General features: G+C 31.8%; 1 protein-coding gene across 1 annotated transcript; it reads right to left on the bottom strand.

The window, feature by feature from the left end:
• Nucleotides 1–5,321: 5,321 nt before the first annotated feature.
• Nucleotides 5,322–13,761, bottom strand: LOC121202878 (vesicle-fusing ATPase). Its single transcript, XM_041096322.1, has 21 exons — nucleotides 13,533–13,761; nucleotides 12,664–12,759; nucleotides 12,506–12,587; nucleotides 12,356–12,406; nucleotides 11,820–11,990; nucleotides 11,459–11,613; nucleotides 11,264–11,372; nucleotides 10,819–10,918; nucleotides 10,678–10,733; nucleotides 10,137–10,202; nucleotides 9,917–9,999; nucleotides 9,389–9,522; nucleotides 8,792–9,002; nucleotides 8,496–8,627; nucleotides 8,352–8,412; nucleotides 8,213–8,272; nucleotides 7,431–7,489; nucleotides 7,260–7,347; nucleotides 6,840–6,962; nucleotides 6,393–6,458; nucleotides 5,322–5,584 (listed from the first exon to the last, which is right to left on the bottom strand). Exons 1-21 carry the CDS (start codon nucleotides 13,715–13,717, stop codon nucleotides 5,441–5,443), a joined length of 2,232 nt encoding a protein of 743 aa, XP_040952256.1. The 5' UTR covers nucleotides 13,718–13,761; the 3' UTR covers nucleotides 5,322–5,440.
• Between the last annotated feature and the right edge of the window lie 1,211 nt (nucleotides 13,762–14,972).

A 14,972-nucleotide genomic window follows, 5' to 3' on the forward strand; every position in this document is an offset into this window, starting at 1 on the left:
TTGCTTAAAATGTTTTGTTAGTCCGTGGATTTTAATAAAATTTAAAATTTAGCCCCAATACTTAAAAAGTTCAAAATTCAATCCTTCAATGATTTAATTTAAAAATTAGTCTAATAATTGAAACCATAAGTATTTTTTCTGTCGAAATTTATCAAGTTGACATATTGATTAAGTTGTCCCCTTGTGATGTGTCATATAATTGACAAAAAATAAACATAGTAAGTTAACAAATTCGAACAAAAACTACCAACAATGATAATGAATAGAGTAAAACTTTTAATTTTAAAAGTAAGAGTATTGAATTTTTTATTTTACATAAATAACTTAACATGTTTTTTTCTTTCTAATATCTACATTATAAAATTGTATATTTAATATAAAATACATAATATATAAATATATATTACAAAGTAGAAAATAGGTCAAGTCAGCTTATGCTTGAGCATTAAATGTTGCAATCAAGCTCAACTCATATTTTAAATGAGCTTAATTTTTTTCTCAAGTCTGTTTTTCAAGTATAATAGATTCCCCACTGATTCCGATCATTTCAATCGGTGCACACTATTCCAATAACAAACCGGTGCAACCAACTCCTTTTTTCGCATCATCGCGGGTGCTGAAACATTGTGCACATGCTGGTGCATCAATAATATTAAAATATATAAAATTCCTAAATTTTTACTGACTCGTACATGAATATTTTATATTTCAAATTTATTTAATATCATTCGTTTGATATTTGTAAATAATTTTATATACGTATATTAAACATCTTTTAAAAATATCGATAAATTCAAAAAAGTACACCAAAACAGACCGATAACGATACACACTAATTTCTTCATCAATGCGATATCGATTACCTTAATCTAAATTTTGTCACATTTTGTGTGAACCTTTGAAGTTAAACAAACAATCCAATTCTTAAAACAATTTTAATTGTTATGGGTTTTGACAGGTGCTCAAATGAGTCAAAATGAAAAACAGCACGTGGTTCACAATTGGTCAACCAAAAAATTCATTTTTTGTCTATCAACAAAACATTCGTTTTCACACTTACCAAAAGAATGAACTTCAATAAATGTTAACTACACAAGCAAAACGTTTTTTTTAATTGTTTTGTATATTTTCTATACTACGAAGGTTCCTTTTGGAATGCATTAAATATGTGAAAATTTAGGGGGAAAAATATCTAAAAATGTAGTGAGAACGAATGATGAAAATAAGTTTTCAAACTTTTTAAGGTTTTATTTGGTATAGTAAAAAAAAATGGAAAAATAAAAATTGAAAAAAAAAAGAAAATGTAAATTTTCTTTCTATAGCTATATATATTTGATAAGAAAAACTAGAAAAATTGAGAGATTTTTTTTTCATCCGTTACTTAATAGGGTTGAAAAATAAAAGAAAATAAAATATAACATTTAAAAAATGTACAATTTTCAACTAACACCTCTCATTTTCTCTACTCTTACCGTTTTAATTTAGAAATTTTAATTTTTAGGCATTAGAATAGAAAATATTATCTCTCTAATTTTTTTTCCTTCTCATTTCATTCCTACTAAATATACTCAAAATTTATTTTATTCATTTTTGAATTTTCTTCTTTCATCTCCATTTTTTCATTCAACCAAGCACACCCTTTGGCATTACTTGGTAGAGTAGAAATAAAATTGGAAAGAAGAAAAATTGAAAGGGTAGAAAAATAAAAAGATGAAATATATATATACACACATTTTTTACATATATGTGCTTGGTTAGAATAAAAGATAAACACTTCCCCTAATTTTTTCCTCACTTGCCTTCCCTACTAAGCACACTCAAAATTTATTTTCTTTTCACTTTTTCACCCATCCAATCACACTCTTAAAAAATAGTTTTCAATAGTACAAAAATTTTGGTGGTTTTTGTTTTTAATTATATCTTTTATATCTGTTTAAAGCCTCCAAATTGTATTGAGGCTTTGTCGAAGGTAATTGCCTATAAATGTTTTGTGTATTAAACCTTTGTTTAACTCAATTAAGTGTTCTCTTTTAACAATGTTAAAAAAAAAGTGACAATGATATTAAATATTACAGTTGTTGAAGGAGGTTGATTTTTTAAAGAAAAGTCTACGAAGTTTCGTTCGTTGATCCGTCGACCATTCTAATAATAAAAGGCATTATCTCCCCAATGAAAATTTTGTCTCTCGTACTGTACTTAGAGTCATCATGTAGTGAGTGATCAGCCAGTGAGCTCAATTCGTAGAGCTTAAGTGGTACCATTATTGCAAGTAAGTGGCTTAAGTACCTAAGGTTGGTGGTTTGAGTCCTTGCATGACCAAGTGAGCTCCATAATTATTCATACGCCTTATACTAACTCTACTCCTGAGTCTTGCAGGTTCACCAAGAGCACTTGGCTCTATGAACCAAACCCACCAAATAACTACTCATGGAACGTTGGCTCTCAATGGAGTATAGGAAACAACCTCCACCAGGAAACAATAACTTCGATTGTTCGAGGACCAGTCGACTACCCGACGGATGCACTTCAAAAACTTCTCCCACAAGAGTTGACCCCCCAACTATAGTATTTATATTGTTATGTATATTTTAAGTTATAATATTACATTACTAACCATCATATTCTTACTAACCGGTAGAATTTTAATTTTTTTCATGTCTACCAAACATTATAATATTACATTTTTTTTACAATCACATTCTAATTTAATCCTAATATGTAAAAAAAATCATGACCCACCATATAAAATTGCTAAAATTTCTTCTTACTAAGAGAGAGAAAATAGAGTAGGCCCCCTCCCCAATTTGACAAATAGGCATAATGGGCTTCGAGACTAAGAGTATTTTAGCATTACTTTTAAGAAACACTTTTGAGATAAAAACATTGCTAAACAAGATATTTTTAGAAAAAAAAATCTTTGCAAATGAGCATTTTTAACCAAAAGTAGAAACAATAAATTTTAGTTTTTTCCTCAAAAATGTTTTGTCCCAAAAATGCTTCTTAAAAACAATGCTCAACTAAACCTAAACCTAGTCCATATAAACTTAAAACCCTTACAAAGAATCTTAAGTTCAGAGGAAACCTGATCTTGAATGGAAGAGGAACCGTCAAGAACCATCCTCGAAAAACCCATGGTTTTGTTCAAGGAAACCACTTCCATGGCAACAAGAAAAAGACAGGCAACGTAAACCACCATGGATATTAGTAAGAAAAATGACAAGATCACGAGCCAACCGATCATAAGATGAGGCTTCAACCACCAAGTTTTTAGAAATGGTGTGTGACCTTGCCATTTCACTGCCTTTGTCTGGTGGCACAAAGGGTGAAGTGAAAACCTGCATAAAAGGTCATCGGCGATAAGCCAAAACAAAAACTAAAGAAATCCTACTAGAAAGGGAGGGCATGAGAGCCACACTTCGACTACCAAAGGCCATCAAAGACGTACAATGGCTCTCAAGTAACATGTTCATGGGCTAGATTATCTGTCCAAGGCCAAAGGTCCCCCGAAATTTTTAAGGGTTTGAGCAAAAATAATAAACTCGAAAAACAAGCTTGGCGAGAAAAAAAAGTTTGTTTAAAATATGGCCAAGCTCAAGTTCGAACATTCAAGGCTCGAGCTTGATACCTAGCTCGATCTGTTTTCAATATTTATGATATATCATACGATGTTATCTATAACACATAATTAAATCTATAGTAATATATAATACTACAATGTAATTATTGAAAAAATGTTGACATGTCTGTATGTAAAATTTTAATAAATGAAAAAGCATATAAACATATAAATATTAAACTAAAATTGATATAAATATTTTAAAAAAATTTAAAAAGATAGACTAGCTTAAGATACGCTTGGGTTAACCACTTACAAATATGAACGTATTTTGACAAAATTTTAAGACCATATTTCGGATCAAACCGAATTTGAGTAAGCATAAAATGTATTGATATCATACTTAAACTCAACCCAGGTCAAATTATATAAAATGTGTTAATATCATGCTTAAACACGACCTAACCATAATTTGACCCATGAACACCCAAAATATGAGAGGGTTTGGGTAAAAATATAGGTCCAAAATATGGACTTGGACAAAAAAACGAGACCCGTTTAGAAAACGGGCCGAGCCTCAGGCACAACTTTTTTGGCCTGAGCCCGGCCCGACCCGGCCCAATATAATAAATATATTTATTTTTAAATTTTTTTAATTTTAAAATATTTTTTAATTTAAAAATATTTTTAAAATACTTTTTTTTTAATTTTTTTAATTTTTAAAATATTTTTTTGGTATTTTATTAAAAAATAGCTGGGCCAGGCCGGGCCCAGGCTTATGATTTTTCCCCGGGCCGGACCTGGGCAAAATTTCAGGCTCATATTCCAGGCCGGGCCAAATTTTTTATGGGCCCGGCCCATGAGCACCTCTACTCTCAAGCCATCTAGTGATAACAGCAAAAGGAGCAAAGGAAATAAAACAGGTAGGGGAAGCAAAAGAACAAAGGAGGAAAAGAGGGGGCATGAAAGAGAGAGCAGCCGACATAAAGGTCAGAAGAAGACGGTGTGTGGCAAAGCACCAGAGGATGGCCATGGCCCGTGAGGAGAAAAAGAGAAAGGAAGGGAGAAGTTAAAACGAGGGGGTTGGGGGGTAGAAAAGAGATGAGAAGACTAGGGAGAAAAGGAAAAGATGATGAACGATTCTATTCTGAGAGATAAATATTTAAAAAAGTTGTTAACAAAATTACTACAAATTATGTCGATCTTTCCAAATAGAGCCGCTGGTCATCTTTTTTCTCTCTCTAATCTTCTCAGTATTACAAATCGTTTTCCCTCTAGTATCATTACAAATATTTATATAAATACAAAAAATTCACATTATTAAAATTTTATATGTTAGATATCATAATACATATAAAGTAATTATCAATATACTTGGTTTAATGTAAAAAATTATCTAAAATAAACAATAAAATTTACATAGTAATAAAATCAAAGACAAATATTATGTTACACATTATTATTATTTTATTAATAAATTTATAATTTGACATATTTTTCATTATTTCTCAAACATCAAATAATCCAAAAAAAGAAAGTATTATATATAATCTTTTAGCCTAAAATACTAAATGATCTTTTTCTATTTTAATCTTATTGCTATAATTGTGTTTAAATTCAAACACACGAGGCAGAATTGATTTTAATCTTAACGCAACTGCTATTTTTAATCTGACTAAAGCAAATATCATCGTCTACCCAAATGAACCCTAAGAAATAACTAAAGTTCATGTCATGAATTGAGTGTACTAATTCACTTAATGAATTAACAAACAATCAAAACATTAATAAAACAAATAATAATTAGAATTTCATCCACTCAAAATATACATAACTATACGGAACAGAAGACCAGATTATCAGAATGAAAAAAAGGCATTCAAACTAATACCGGATGACATCCTGGAGGCAGTCGTAAAAGTGCGCAAGCTTAATCTTCTCTCGGCCAGAGAAGATTGCCTCCGCTGCTCCACCTTGTTCTCCTTGAGCTGCCATCTCAATCAACATATAAAGCTTTTTTATAGGCATCTACAAGAAAGAAACACGGGAAAACAGGTGAAAGTTGTATATTGACACAGAAAATCAATACAGAGAGGCCGAGTTTCATCTGTTCAGTTTATGGGCTCAAACCATTGTCTACACCGTGGTAGATTGAATGTTCCAAAAAACAATAAATAGAATGTCCACCTAGAATCTAGGATCGGATTTCCTCGAAAAGGAATTCATCATGGAGATCATATATCTGAACCACAAATTTCTTTGAAACAAAACAGATTATGACACTTGACAGATGTTTTCCTCGCCATGTTTAAACATGCAAGCATGCACTCATCTAATCTCCATCTATTTTGCCACCGACTCTTCATTTTTCTCAAAGTACCCATGTCCGACACTTATGTTCAATACAAGGAAAATCTTAAGAAATCTGATCATAGTTATGACTCTTATTCAACACTCACACCCGAATTTGAGTAACATTAATCTCGGGCCTACCTGAATTCTATATTCCTCCAATTCCACAATCACTTCAAACATGCACAAATGCACATTCACATGTGAAGAAGAACAAATGAAAAGAGGTGCGTATAAATGAAATAAAATGGGGCAAGTTGTTAAACAAGATACTTAACAGTTCACCCGATTGAAGATGCAAAACTAACATCCACTATGCAACTTCAAATGAATAACGTCCATTTTTATTAAGATCCATCAGATTGCCATTTAAATTACATTTGCATAATGAAGGAAATACCAGTAACAAAACATTTGAAGAAAAACATTGCAATACGAAGAATGTCCTCAAATGTGACAAGAGGGTAACTATGTTTAAACTCACATCACTCAGCGCTTCAGCAGCTTCACTGATATCTTCTTCAGCAAATACATTCAGTTGTTCCAACACCTGGGGTAGAAAAAGCAGATTAAATAAATTTAAATCCATAACTAAAAGAAAAATCATTTTGCTTCAGAGTTCAGGACAAACATGACAGTGAAGCATTGAATCAGAATGACTCAGCTGCTTTTTGGTCGAAGAGGTGATCAGTAAAACTATCTAATTGCAAAGATACTTTTTCACTTTTCAGTTCAATTAACTCCCAAGTGTCTCAGCTGCTTTTATAAAAGAAGGCAGCTTTAAAAGTTACTAAGCGCATTTTAGTACCGTTCCCTAAATTTTTCTGCCATTGCAGTATATAAATATTAGCATTAATTGACCCAGATGAGCACCTACAAGCCAAAATATCATACCCCTAGATGATTTCTGGAAAGAAACAAAATCTATTACCTTCTTTGCATCATCTGTCTTCAATGAAGGAAGATGGTAGGTGACAGAAAAAGCATCACAAATGCCAACTGAATCTAAGAAACCCACCTCACTAGTTGTACCTATCACCAGAAGTTTTTTCCCCTGCAAAAATTAAATAATTGCACATTTAAATGAAAATGATTAGATTAAAAACTAAAAATTGAAGTCAACAGAATCCTTGATTGCTTGTTGGGCATCATATTTGGTTAACGTATGAATCGTATCATATCTTCAACTATGCTTATGATTTAACTAGTAAGCAGCACGGGGTTCCTTGATCAAGAGGGGTGCAAAAGCAGAGGTTCATTTTTTTCCAACAAAAATAAGCGTTCCCCATATAACCATGCAGAGTACTCGAGTACAATAAAATACTTGAAAAACAAGGGAACAAAAGGAGACCTTAGGTGGAAGACGTTTGAGAAGGACCAACAATGTCTGAGAAATTAAATTTGAAAAACGGGGCCCAATAGCAACATACTCCAGTAGCCTGCAACAATAGTTAGAATTATTTCTGTCTACATTGCACATTTCAAGTCAAGATGAGTAGCATAAGTTTCCGAGTTCCCCTACCTTTCTATGTCATCAAGGATAATGATGCTCAAGGGTGACTTGTATGCATCCTCAAATACCTGTCACCATATACTAAAGTCAATGACATTCTTAAGTTTCTTTTTTGTCCCCTAATACAGATTATTCTAGCTTTATTTTTTATAGGTAAAAACACTTCTCCAGTCCTTCTCAAGTTTGATACTGAGTAAATTGGTCCCTATCAAAGAAATTGAAACAATATAATCCCTGTCAATTTCAAAAGTGAGCAACTAAGGACAATTAATCACAACAAACTAACGTTTTCAGTCAAATGTACATAATTTTGGTTAATATGATAACAAATTAAGCCCTCAATGTTTACATATTCTGTAAATTTGGTTCTAATTCTAAAAAAAATATATCTTAAAAAGAAGTATAAAATTTTTTAAAAATCTAGAAAACTCAAAAAAAACTTTAGCTTCAAAAAAAATATATAAACATAGATAGAATGTGTAAAACTTTGAGGGCTAAATTTATTATTATACCAATCAAAATATGTAAAATTGATGAAAAAATTTTCACTTTTGAAATTGACAGGGATTAAATTGCTCCAATTTTTTTGAAAGGGACCAATTTACTCAATATTGAAATTGAGAGGAACCAGAGAGATCTTTTACCTTTCTTATACATAAACATTCATCAGTTTCCAAATCTAGACCAGAAAATCTTGTATATGTGAGCATAAAATAGCTTACACAAAAAGTAAAGTTCAAGCTTAGGCCAAAAATTATTCAAATAAAAATGTTCATATTGCTTTCACAAACCTTGACAATCTGTGCGCATTTTGTACTCTCATGAAGACCAATCATTGATTCAGCTGAGACCTAACATATAATAAGAACATGAACGTTAAACCAAAAATAAAAGCAATATATTCATACATGCAATAGGGCAAGAGCTTACTATCTTGACATATGGGAAATCACTGTCAATGCCAACAGTAGCTGCCAATGCTGTTTTGCCACTGTCAAAGTCAATCTAGTGTGTTAGGTTCAGTTAAAGTTAAAACAAGAAAATGTAAAACAAAAAGAAACGTATGATGCCTACCTTCCACTTGACCCTTCTAAAAGACAAGTAACAAGAGGACTTCCTTTGCTTACTTTGACCTGCTCTACCAGTAGCATGGCTCTCTGATAAATATGCTTGTGTCGATCACCACAATACACCATGCCATTAAGCCTAAAAATTATATCATGTGAAATAATTCAGGAAAAGATATCAAAAACAAAAGGTATGTGTTTCTACTAGGAGAATTATAATAAATCTGGATTCAAACAGAACAGAAATCAACATCTTGTAATCAAAGAACTGAAATTTGTACTAATTTGAACGGGACAAATCACCTGCATCGCTCAAGGTCATCAGTGGAGGCTCCAAATGCAGGAACGATTTCTAGGAGTGCACTGAGAAAATCATCCATTGTAACTTTAATGTTCTCTTCATCCACTGGCTTTGTTAGATCATCCATACTTACCTGTCTATTCAAAGCAAAAGACACTGCACTTTTCACCACACCTTCAAGCTCGGCTCCACTGTAATTCTTTGTACGAGCAGCTGAGTAACCAAAAAAAAAGTAATAAGAAACTTGTAAGGCCTTATCAAATGCAGGATACAGGGCAAATCAACATCAACACCGTGCTGATATGCTTCGGAAGTAGTAGTAGCCAAGCCAGGCACATTGAGAAGATAATTGTAAAGATTTTACTCCAAGTTTGATCACCCTGAAGACCCTGGAGAATATTTCACAATCTATTGAAAAAAAACCTAAGTAGGAGTAAAAGACAACTTTAAAAATCAACCATCAAGAACCGTCAGCCTTCATATTTTTTTAGCAGATGGGCAGTAGAATAAATGAACCCACTTTTGACATTCTAACAGTTGATTCTCCCCTAATAGAAAAGAATGTAAATCCCACAACCATATATTACTAACAAACATACCAAGCTCTTGAAGGTTGACATCAGGAGCAAGAAAAGAATTCTCTTTCATCTTGTTTGTGTGGATCTGAAGAATCTGCAAACGACCATTTTCGTCAGGAAGACTTATCTCAACTTGAACCTCCAAACGTCCTGGCCTACAGAAGAAAAGTATTCAAAGATTTAGCTGAGATCAAGAGACAAGACAGTTCATAATGTAACTGCATCAATTACAACAAACCAAAAAGTTCGCAAAGCACACAAAATTATGCACATAAAAAATTACTTAGCTTGCAATGCTGAGAGCTTGCAGCATGCTTATTCCAGATCATAAGTATAAACCTTATTCATAGGCCATCAAATTCTCCATAATAACTAACAGTTTGTTGTAACTATAAAATGCATCAATATTTTGTTTCTAGTCTTTGGTTGTTAATCAAGCTTCTTATATAGAGGAAGATCCAATGTGACAAAGAGCTAGACAGATAGCTAGCTTTTTGCATGTCTGTGTGCGGGAGAGAGAAAGGAGGGATGGAGGACGGAGGGAGCAACCTCAAAAGGGCTTCATCAAGCAGATCCTTTCTGTTGGTCATTCCAATAAGCAAAACATTATTTAGAGACTCCACTCCATCTATCTGAAAAGCAAATTATTCCTTTAGTTAAAAGTGTCATATCAATAAGACATGGTTACCACAAGAACCAAGAAAATGACACAAGACAAAGAGTAATGATTTTTAAGACTAGGAAGCTGTCTCTGGGTCTAGTTACTGACCTTGGTAAGCAGCTGGTTCACAATGCTGTCATGAACTCCGGTACCATCTCTAGTTGAGCCTCTTGACTACAAAGACCAAGTAAACCACATAATTCACTAAGACAGTTCAATAATACAATTAAACAGATTCAAATAAATTGTCTAAATACTCTTTAGAATTGAATCTTTATACATAACTAGGCCACATAATATATTCCTTCACATATCAAGAAATAAGCTTGCATCTAACTTAAATAACTCCTTTGTGAAATTTCCCCTGATTTTATTAGCATCTTGAACACAACAACATATATATAAGGATACAAACATAATTATTTATCAACATCAGAGAGAAATTCTAGGACTTAAAAGCTATAGCTCTTTGCAACAGTTTTATCATCCACTGCTTCTATTTAAAGAACACAGCTTAGAGAAAGTTATAATGTAAAGATTCTCAAAAAAAAAATTTACAATGTAAAGGAAATTAGAAGCATCAAATAAAAGAAGGTGAAAGATTACTGATCGGAGGGATGCCTAGAAGTATATTAAAGCAAATTTGTACCTTACATATAGCATCAATTTCATCAAAAATTATGACATGCAAATCACTTTCGTCACCTGAAAAGTTGAAGGAACGTGAAATGTCACTATTTTATTAAAAGAGTTACTCAAAACACCAAACTAGTGGGCAAATTTCTCTTACCACAAGTCCTTTGATCATTCTCAGCATCTGCAAATAGGTCCCTAACATTCTTCTCAGTTTCACCAACAAACTTGCTCAGGACTTCAGGACCGTTAATGATCTAACGTATATATTGACCACATTCACAAACATAATAGTCAATAAAGTCAAATGCAGCATCTATGAAACATTTATGCAAGCAAAAATCCTTAAAACAGGACAAGACACAATACAGCAGAATTTGCTAAAAGTAAGTTATACACTCATATATGAAAACATCAACAGCAGCATGGAGACGACAGTGAATTATGTGCAGTTCATGGTCATATATATTGAGATGAATGTTGACAAAAACATAAATTTTGTTCCATCTGAAACATGAATGATCAGAACTAAAAATGATCAAGAAGCTAATCTCAAAGAGATATAAATTATGTTAACCAAAAAAGCAAACTAATCTCCAAACCTTTGGTTCCTTTCCGTTCAACATCTTTCCAATTTGACGAGCCATGAGAGTTTTGCCAGTACCAGGAGGTCCATAAAGCAGCATGCCTTTTACATGTTTAATCCCCAACCTGGAAACTCAAAAGCTCTCCCATCAAAATAAATAAATAGGTATATGAAACATAAATAATATGCTTTCAAAAATAAGTTATATTACTTGTTAGTCACATGAGGAGGAAAAACACGGGATGCAAAAGCTCTCCGAAATATATCAGCAAACTCTGCACTTAAGCCACCAATACCCAATGATTGTAGATTAAACTCTTTCTGCCTAAAGATGCTACTACTGGCAGCTTCACGTTGATTGACGATCTGCATTGCAAAACACGTCAATGAGCCATCAAAGCAAATTGAATCAAGTTGATTAAATTATAATCTTGATATGTAAATATCGCACAAATCTGATATCTCTGAAGATCAATGATGTCCAACGATCAGAACTATATTAGAAATATATATATCTACATATATATACACACACATTAAGCAAAGCAACTAATAACATATTAGTAAATAACCTTTATTCCACTTGAATTTTGTGCTTCGAAGATAAAGTAGGTATCATTGGAAATCATCCCCCTTTCAGGAACAATAGAAGTTTCTTGCCCCTCTAGTTGAGCTTGGTTGATTGTGAAAATATAGTTATTACCATGATACTCAAATGTAACTTTTTGCCCAGCTGTCATAACCTGCAAAAAGAAAGTTTTCCATGAGTTTAACAAAAATCATCCAACCTGTCATCTATGGATAGGAGCAAAGTTTTATACATGTATGCATGGAGGAGAAAGGAATCAGCAAACAAGCATATTTACCCTTGATATATGAGGAAAACAAGAGTGCTAATGTCATCGAGTAAATTGTGCTCTAAGTTCAAATTGATGTAGGAGCAACCAGACTTTGATGTTTGCATTTCAAACAAAATTATATGACAGTCCCTTTGTTATAAAACAGGGAATTGATGAAGGGAAATATAAATTTCACAGTCAACCAATCAAAGCAAAAACTATAGCTGACAAGCGAGCATTAACAAGAAGCAAACAGCAGACAACTCTACCTGATTCACAAACCTCTTTCTAAGCTGGTTAGCCAGATGAACAGCATCAACCTACAAAAACAATACACATCATTTACTCCACTGGCATCAACTGAGCAATGTAATTTATCATCTAAGATAACAAACTTATCATAATGCATTGAAATTCACCTGTTCATTTTTAGTACCCTTCTTCACAAATTCCAACTCAACCCTAAGCAGTGCAAGGTTGAAATTTTCAGGTGGAACAAATCTGCAGTTTGAGGAAAAATTTGTTAGTGACTAGCAACAGTTTGGGCATCAAAAATTGAAAGGTATAGTTAATTAACCTGCTCACTGATACAGTGTCACCATTAGAAACCTTCGCAAGCCGACGATGAATAGCATTAAGGGCAATATATTTACTGCGAATGCTTTCATGAGGAGTACCTATAGGTTAAAGGCAACAAAACAAGTATACAACCAGCTACAGAAAGAAAAATATCACAAAATTCGAATACAAAGAACAACAAGCTTAAAACTGAAAATAAGATTTCCAAACATGGATAATCATCTTATTTTAATCGAAAAGAAAAAGCAAAAAATAAAAATAATAAAATTCCTATTCTTAAGTAAGTGAAAAAAAACAACAACTTACATCTACTAAATTATCCATCGCAAACAACATAGACAAACTTTATGACTTCAAATTTCATAATTTCACTCAAACTTGCAGAGTATATTTAATTTTTAAGAATACATAGAGGTTAACAACTAATTTTCAACTCAAGTAAGTAAGGAAATGACCATAAAAAAAAATATGAAGAATGCAACAATAACGTATCATCTAAAATAAAAAAATAAGATTTCCAAACATGGATAATGATCTCATTTTAATCAAAAAGAAAAAGCAAAAATAATAAAAAATTTCATATTCCTAATTAAGTGAAAAACAATTAATAAACAACTTACATCTACTAAATTATCCATCGCAAACAACATAGACAAACTTTATGACTTCAAATTCATAATTTCACTGAACTTGCAGAACATATTTAATTTTTAACAATATATAGAGATTAACAACTAATTTTGAACTCAAGTAAGCATGGAAATGACGATCAACAAAAATAATGAAGAATGCAACAATAACGTATCGTATAAACTGAGATTCAAACTGTGAATCAATTCAGCAAAGAAAACAAAAAAAAAGGGATATGAGATGGAAAGAACAAAGGCATCGCCAACATTAACAAGGAAGAGTCTGGAGCCAGGGACGGCGAAGCTCTGAAGATCGGACGGTGAGCAGTAAGCAAGATTAGTAAAAGCGAGATCTGGAGACGGTGTACTGGTGACAGTCATGGTGGCAACCGTATATGATTGCGATCCGAACCAGCCCGCCATTTTTTTCCCGTTTGCTGTTTGTACGAGAAATGTTGATGAATTTTTTAATTTGTTTACTGGTATTTATAGAAGAAATGAAAGAACATTAGTTTCCTTCGGATCTAAGAATTGACTGGAAAACGAAAGGGTTAATTCCATTATAAGTCCTTACACTATAGCTCAGATTCTAACTTTATCCTAAACTAAAAAAAGTTCAATTTAATGATAATATTTGGTACACTAAGTGAAAATATATATAAATAAGACATATCCTTAAATTGTATTTTAAAAAAATTATAAAAAGACATGTCCACAAACAGGGTTAAAAATTTTATATTTATCCTTAAAATGTATTTAAAAATAATAAAAAACAAGACAAGCGACAAAATTTTAATCCGTTTATGGAGTTAAAATTGTTATTCTATTATAATTTTATTATATTTTTTAACATGTTGCGACTAGTTGTTCATGCAAATACGAACATGTTTAGAGTTTAATCTACATAATTTAAATAGTTATAATGATAAATTTAGCTCCTAATATATACTCATTTGTCACTTTGATCCTACTTTTTTATTGTTTTGGCCATCAACTCGAGTGTGTTCTTTTAGATAATTTTTTTTTTGCTAAAACATTAAAATTTTAACTACATTGTTGTAACATCTTCCTTAACAGTCAATGTGTACTTCGTAAAAGAAATAATAAAAAATATATTTTAAAAATCATTGAATTTTAAAAGCTTTGTAAAAGATATTTAAAAATATTTGTCAGTAATGAATAATACATAGACTGCCGCGTGATTTACCACATCAGTGTCTTTAAATTTTTCATAGTTCATTTGGCTTCTTCGTAAAATAAAAAATAATTTGATTAAAATTTGAAGGTTAAAGGTTAAATTGATTAAAAATTAACAAGTTCAAAGCGACAAAAAACTAAAATGATAATAAAAAAAGGTTTAAAGTGACAAAATGATCAAATGTTAGGAGTTAAATTTGTCATTATGCCTTTTAAATATGCTCAAGGTTAAATCCAAGTTAATATTTAATGCCTAAGCTGGTGAGCTAATATATGTTGAAAATTCTTTAGTTTTTAAAAATTGAAGTTAACTTATGGTAAAATTATACTTTACCCAAATGAAAATAATTTATTTAGACCTTTTAAAAATACTGAAATCATAAATTTATAATAAAATTATATCTTGACCTCTTCAAATTTTATAATTTAATTTTAGCCCCTAAAAAAAATTTAAGATTGGTCTCAAAAAGCCATGCCATAA

The sequence above is a fragment of the Gossypium hirsutum genome, chromosome D06 (genome assembly GCF_007990345.1).
Source record: "Gossypium hirsutum isolate 1008001.06 chromosome D06, Gossypium_hirsutum_v2.1, whole genome shotgun sequence".
NCBI classification, from domain to species: Eukaryota; Viridiplantae; Streptophyta; class Magnoliopsida; order Malvales; family Malvaceae; genus Gossypium; species Gossypium hirsutum.

What these genes read in the sequence shown, in the direction of transcription:
- LOC121202878 (XM_041096322.1), bottom strand. Translation starts at nt 13,717, where the DNA reads ATGGCGGGCTGGTTCGGATCGCAATCATATACGGTTGCCACCATGACT. An exon ending in GACACTGTATCAGTGAGCAG is followed by an intron (nt 12,588 to 12,663) that starts GTTAATTAACTA and finishes CTCAAACTGCAG; the next exon opens with ATTTGTTCCACCTGAAAATT. An exon ending in AATGCGCACAGATTGTCAAG is followed by an intron (nt 7,490 to 8,212) that starts GTTTGTGAAAGC and finishes ATATGGTGACAG; the next exon opens with GTATTTGAGGATGCATACAA.